This window comes from Eulemur rufifrons, chromosome 6 (assembly GCF_041146395.1).
Source record: "Eulemur rufifrons isolate Redbay chromosome 6, OSU_ERuf_1, whole genome shotgun sequence".
NCBI classification, from domain to species: Eukaryota; Metazoa; Chordata; class Mammalia; order Primates; family Lemuridae; genus Eulemur; species Eulemur rufifrons.
This window is the reverse complement of record NC_090988.1, coordinates 37738156-37745338: the sequence shown is the minus strand read 5'-3', so window position 1 is coordinate 37745338 and position 7183 is coordinate 37738156. Positions and strand designations below refer to the sequence as shown.

The 7183-nt window shown below is 33.6% G+C and overlaps 1 protein-coding gene across 1 annotated transcript in view; it reads right to left on the bottom strand.

The window, feature by feature from the left end:
* Nucleotides 1–1492: 1492 nt before the first annotated feature.
* The window catches only part of SLC36A4 (solute carrier family 36 member 4), a 48514-nt gene continuing 42823 nt past the window's right edge, over nucleotides 1493–7183 (bottom strand). Inside the window, exon 11 of the mRNA XM_069469073.1 lies at nucleotides 1493–1970. Coding sequence (XP_069325174.1) covers nucleotides 1663–1970 — 308 coding nt within the window. The 3' untranslated portion in view covers nucleotides 1493–1662. The remainder of the gene's footprint in view (nucleotides 1971–7183) is intronic.

Here is a 7183-nt window from a genome sequence, read left to right as displayed (position 1 = left end):
TTGTACTTGATGATCAGTTAATGATGTAAGCAAAAAATACTTGAACTAAGTCAACATTTACATATAAAAATAGAGAATATATATACTACAATGATCTTGATGATATCTTGAAGTACAGTATTACAAATTAGAGTAGCACTAGCCTGATTAAAAAGTTCATGTTTTAAAGTATGAATTTTTAAAAAAAAAACAGGAGACAATTCTATTCTTAATATTTTACACTTGATAATTTTCATCTTCCCATCAACTGAGATTCTTTATTTTGGTTAATAACTGGGTTTGAAGAATATGGAATAATAGAAGGTATTTCTCTGGAAGCAGCCTAGAGTATCTCAATATTTAGTAGACAGTTTATTATTGTCTCAATTTTTACTAAGCATGAATCCTTTTATGGTTCTTTATTCTGCCCATTCAGATCAATAAAAGGCTGTGTAAAGGAAAGCCACAGGCCTGGAAAGAATCCATAAATCCTATATTTTGTAAGACATTTATTTGATGCCATTAAGAAAGATGGTGCCTACAAAACCCAGGAAAGGTAAGAAACAATAAAAAGAGCTAAAACCACAAATACTATAGCTGGGCACATTCTACCAGCCCACAGTTATGCCAGCAAGTGGTCTCTAGTCATTTAAAAAGAATATTGCTTCCTTCCTTTGCTGAGGTTTGAACAGTTTATATGGTCATAATTAGGCTTCCTTGAATTTCTGTTGAGGTTATACACAATATTCAAAGAGCATACGCCTACTTTCAAAGTATCAAAATATAATTAAACAGACAAAACATTAATATTAAGCTGAACATAATTTATTTTTTTTCTTGGATGTGATGTAAAAAATAAAAAATCCTGGCCAGGGTGTCAGAAGATCAGTTTCTCTTGATCTCAAGGCTGAGTGGTCTTGACCAAGTTACTTAACCTTTCTGGTCTCCATTTCCTCCAATGAAAAATAAGGGGGTTGTATTCGATAACTGTTAAAGTCCCTTTTTAAATTTTACTGAAATACTAAGTCAGAATTTTGCACAATGTCACCTGATTATTATTATGAAGATTAACTACCAATATAGTATAGGGTAAAAATAATTCTGGTTTTTGGAATTTTCTGAAGTTTACATTATAGTTAATGGGAGTTTTCTATACTTTCAGGGGCTAATCAGTAGGATTTGGCTAATAAAAACATAATTGAGATTTTTTACATTATACGTACATAAAGTCTACTTTGGCATGCACAAATCTCTCTGGAGAGAGATTTTAGTTATATATGTCCTTATTTAATTCTCTTATTATTTAAATCCTATTCTCTTCTCAACTAAGTGGCAAAAGAGTAGCATGGGAGTAACAGAGAAATCTTGGTTAAAACATTTCTTATTAAGATAAATAATAATAGAAATATTTTTATTCTTTAATTTTTTACATTTTAGTTTTGATTTTTTTCAATTTTCAAAACTTAATTTTCTGAAATTATTGCTAACACTTAAAACCAAGGATCTGTCACAGTTCACCACTACCAGTAAAGAATTACAATTACTGCCAAAATATTGATATCGTGCCAAAAGAAAACAGAGTTTGGTACTATTTGTAAGCATATGACGATGCATTTTACTAGTTCTTATTTTAATCATTTTTAGAATTAAGACAAATGTAGAAGGCTCATAATGTTATTTCTACTACTTCAAACCAGATGTTAAGCATGTTGAATTCAAATTTAGAGAGGGACTTTGTGGAGTGCCAGCTGCAGCTTTGGCAGTAGGATAAATAATTTCTTCAACAGTTACATATGTACCTAATAAGAAACCAACAACTCCAGTGAATGCTATAGAAATATTTTTTAGGATCATCCATATATTGTAATGTTCCTTAGAAAATGTAAGAATTTCAACCACAGGTGGCAGAATCAGGGCCAATGTGCTGCTGCTCACAGCTCCAACAAAGGAAATCACGATGTCTAAACGAGGAATAAGAATCGCTCCAGCACCTAGAAAATGAAAATACATATTTTTCTTATTTAAATGTTTGGTACTTACATGAATACTAAAAGTAGATATTTTCAACAGTAAAAGTAATTACTGAAAGTAATTAATTGAAATCAGACTACTTAATTATTGCTTGTGGAAAAATCTGCCATACTTTGTTCTGAGCTAAAAAGAGAAAATAAAGAAACCAAAATAGAAAGTGACATTTTCTGGACTTTCACTTGTCAACAGAGTTTCTTATGTAAATGACTTCTAATTTTTTGCTATAAATTCTGGGCAAAGAAGTCTGGGCAGTTTATTTACAAAGCAATTGCATTACTTTGCCTGCCTTACAGCTCAACAATGCACAAAACATGGAGTAGTGTGATATAAATAAATGGGAGAGAAGAGATAGCTATTCCTTACAGTAGAATTCCAATTAATTAAAATAGAAGGAACAATGGAAAGAGAAAATCATTATTAAGCAAACACTACAGGCATCACTGGGAAGGCAGAGTTAATGGATGATGCTAAAATTTGTGGGCAAAAACTGGATGAGATCAGGATATTTGCATAGTCTTGCAGTATCTCCCTATAAGATACTTATTAATCATAAAGGGAAAAATAGTACCTTTACAGTGGAGAAATATGTCAGAGACCACCATAACCAAGTGAGTAAAGGTAACATCACCAAAAAGACATTGATGACATGATGTGATATACTAAGAAGTACACAGCACCACTGCTATGGGATTCTTGTTAAGAAATGTTTAACTTCAATCTAATTATGAGAAACCATCAGACAAATTCAATTTGAAAGAAATTCTATAAAGTTACCGATACTTCAAAAGTGTTAAGGTCAAGAAAGACAAATGAAGACAAGGACTCTCAGGATTGGAAGAGAATAGTAGACATGACAGCTAAATTCAAGTGGGAACTTAGATTATTTCCTGGACCAGAAAAGGATATTAATAAGAAAACAGGCAAAATTAGAATAAAGTCTATAGACTAATTAATAGCATGGTATCCATGTCAATTTCCTGGTTTTAATAACTGTATTGTGGTTATGTAAGCTGGTAACACCAGAGGAATTTCAGTAAAGGGTTTACAGCAAATACTTTCTTTTTTATAACCTTCTGTCTAAATTACTTCAAAATGAAAAGGTTTAAAAAGAAATAGTACTCCACTATTGTCAACAGAATATTCTTCCAAACTATTGACAAGTTTTCTGCAAATTTTGGTCTAGCACTTTCTTGATATCATATTGATCTTACCCAAATGTGTCAACAGAAGGTTTGCAAAAACCAAAACTCATTCTCTCTTTAAATTGTCCTTAAATGTTTTGTTAAATGATTTGTTGAAGGTTTGGAGTTGCCACCAAAAATAACCCCAGAGTTTGCTCATATGCAAGTTATGACAACTACATCACCACTGCCACCAATGATGATTATAGCACCATAGTTCTTTCTCTAGGTCTCCAATTATGAATGTGTTGACTCTCCTTTTCTTCTATAACTATGATTTTCTCTCTAATCCTTGTTACTCTCTCATTATTTCTAAGTTCATTTCCTTTTGCTTTTCTAATTTTGAGCCTCTTTGTCTTTTACTACACTTTCTGTGAGCAATATGTGTGTATATAAATATTAATATATCAATATATAATATATATAGTTTAATTTGTCCTCTTTGTAATTCAGTCTTCAGTTTGCAGTCTACTGGTTTCCCTACTTCTTAATTTTTAGTTTACAGGGTTTCTGGAGTTTTTTTGCCTTCCCTTTTCTTTTTGTGGCTCTCAATATTTTCCAGGAAAATGTGGAATCAATTTGGAACTGAGTTCTCACCATGTTTCTCATGGAATCAGAAGTTATTACTTACCATGTTCTATTCAAATTATTATGAAAGCTAAAGTCCTAAAAATTGTTTTGAAATTATAAACCTAGCTTCACACTTAACAGGACTGAAGTGAGATAACCCTTAAGTAAAATAACTGACTCTGAAGAAGTTGGAACTCTAAAGTAGAAATACTTTATAAAATAGATTCTCCATTTAATAAATGCTTGTTACATCCTTTTAACATTGCTTCAAGAGTAGACTAGACCGGCATAATAAACAATTTCAGAGCTTGAAGACAACTCTTTTGAAATAACCCAGTCAAAAATAAATAACAAAGAATCAAGAGGGATGAACAAAGCATACAAGAAATATGGCATTATGTAAAATGGCCAAATATAAGAATCATAGGCATCCCTGAGGGTGAAGAAGAACATACACAAGGGCTGGAAAACCTATTTGAGGGAATAAGTGAGGAAAACTTCCCTGGTCTTGCTAGAGATTTAGACATCCAGATACAAGAAGCTCAACAAGCACTTGGCAGATTTACTGCAAAGAGGCAATCACCAAGACATATAGTCATCAGACTGGCCAAAGTCAAGATGAAGGAGGAACTCCTGCGAGCTGTGAGGTGAAAACAATAAGTAACTTACAAAGGAAAACCCATCAGACTAATTGCAGACTTCTCACCAGAGACCTTACAACCCAGAAGGGATTGGGACCTCATCTTCAGTCTTCTTAAACAGAACAACTGCCAGCTTAGAATTTTGTCTCCTACAAAATTAAATTTCATATATGAAGGAGAAATAAAGACTTTTCCAGACAAGGAAACACTGGGGGAATCTGTCAAGACCAGACCCGCCCTGCTGGAAGTACTGAGAACTACATTACACATAGATCAGCACAAGAGAAACCTTGCAGTGTAAAACCACCCAAAGGCTAAAGCTCAAAGCTCATAAAAACAATAGCACAAGAGGGTAAACAAAGCAATAAGGTACTACTCAACGTGATGAACAGAACAACAGAACAACACATATCAATTCTATCAATAAATGTGAACAATCTGAATGCCCCACTCAAGAGACATAGGCTGGCTGAATGGATGAAAAAATACAATCCAAATATCTGCTATTTCCAGGAAACACATCTAACCCACAAGGATTCATACCAACTCAGGGTGAAGAGATGGAAAAAAATGTTTCATGCAAAAGGAAACCAGAAGAAAGCATGTGTAACCATTCTCATATCAGATAACACTGACTTTAAATCACCAAAGGTAAAGAAAGACAAAGATGGTCATTGTATAATGGTAAAAAGAGCAATTAACCAAGAAGATATAATAATCCTAAATATTTATGCACCTAACACAGGAACACCCAGATTCATAAAGGAAATTCTACTAGATCTAAGCAAAAAAATAAACAGCAGCATCATAATTGCTGGGGACTTCAACACCCAACTGACAGAGCTGGACAGATCACCTAAGCAGAAAATAAAGAAACACTGGAACGTAAATGGGACTCTAGAATGGGCCTAACAGACATTTACAAAACATTCTACCCCAAAACTACTGAACATACATTCTTCTTATCAGCACATGGAACTTTCTCAAGGTTGATCATCTCTTAGGCCATCAAACATGTCTGAACAAATTCAAAAAAATAGAAATCATACCATGTATCTTCTCAGACCACAGTGTAATAAAACTATAAATCAATTCCAAGAGAATCACTCAAATCAGCAAAAAGTCATGGAAATTAAACAACCTGCTGCTGAATGATTATTGGGTCAATAATGGAATTAAGATGGAAATCAGAAGATTCCTGAAACTGAACAACAAAGGAGACGCAAACTATCAAAATCTATGGGATTCAACAAAGTAGTCCTAAGGGGAAAATTCTTACCCTTAAGTGCCTACATCAAAAAGACAGAAAGATCACAAATTCACACTCTAATGAAACATCTCAGAAACTAGAAAAGGAAGAACAATCCAAATGCAAAGCCAGCAGAATAAAAGAAATAACTAAGGTCAGAGTAGAACTAAACAAAATCACAATACAAAAGATCAACAAAAACAAAAAGTTGGTTCTTTGAAAAGATAAAGAAAATTGATAGACCTCTTGCTAGATTAAGCAGGAATAGAAGAGAAAGGACCCAAATAAGCTCAATCAGAAATGAAAAAGGAGATATTACAACTGACACCACAAAAATACAAAATAGCATCTGCAAATACTACAAAAACCTCTATGCATATAAACTAGAAAATGTGGATGAAATGGAAAAACTCCTGGAAACACACAACCTCCCAAAACTAAATCAGGAAGAAACAGAACTTCTGAACAGACCAGTAAAGAGAGAGATTGACGCGGTAATAAGAAATCTACCAACAAAACAAAAAGCCCTTCATCACATAGATTCACAGCCAAATTTTACCAGATCTACAAAGAAGAGCTGGTACCCATACTGCAGAAATTATTCCATAACATCAAGAAGGAGGGAATCCACCCATCTCATTCTATGAAGCCAGTATCACCTTGATAGCAAAGCCAGGAAAGGACACAACAAAAAAAAGAAAACTATGGACCAATATCACTTATGAATATAGACAGATGCAAAAATCCTCAATAAAATACTAGCAAACTGAATTCAACAGCATATCAAAAAAAAAAAAATCCACCATGACCAAGTAGGCTTTATCCTAGTGATGTAAGGATGGTTCAATGTACATAAATCCATAAATGTGATTCACTACATAAACAGAAGCAAAAGCAAAGACCATATGATCATCTCAATACATGCAGAAACAGCATTCGACAAAATCTAGCACCCTTTCATGATAAAAACCCTCAACAAACTAGGCATATAAGGAACATATCTCAAAATGATAATAGCCATATATGACAAACTCACAGTCAACATCATACTGAATGGTGAAAATGGAAAGCATTCCCACTAAGAACTGGAACAAGACAAGAGTGCCCACTGTCACCACTTCTATTCAACACAGTGCTGGAATTACTAGCCAGAGCAATCAGGCAAGAGAAAGAAATTAAGGGTATCCAAATCGGGAAAGAGGAGGTCAAATTATCACTTTTCACTGACAATATGATATTATATCTAGAAACCCCAAAGACTCCACCAAGGGACCCCTAGAATTGATAAATAAATTCAGCAAAGTCTCAGGTCACAAAATCATTGTACATGAATCAGTAGCATTCCTATACACCAATAACTGTCAAGCTGAGAGTCAAATCAAAGACTCAATACCACTCACAATAGCTACAAATAAAATAAAATACCTAGAAATACAGTTAACCAAAAAGGTGAAAGATCTCTACAAAGAGCACTATGAAACACTGAAGAAAGAAACTGCAGATGACATAAACAAATGGAAAAACATGTCATG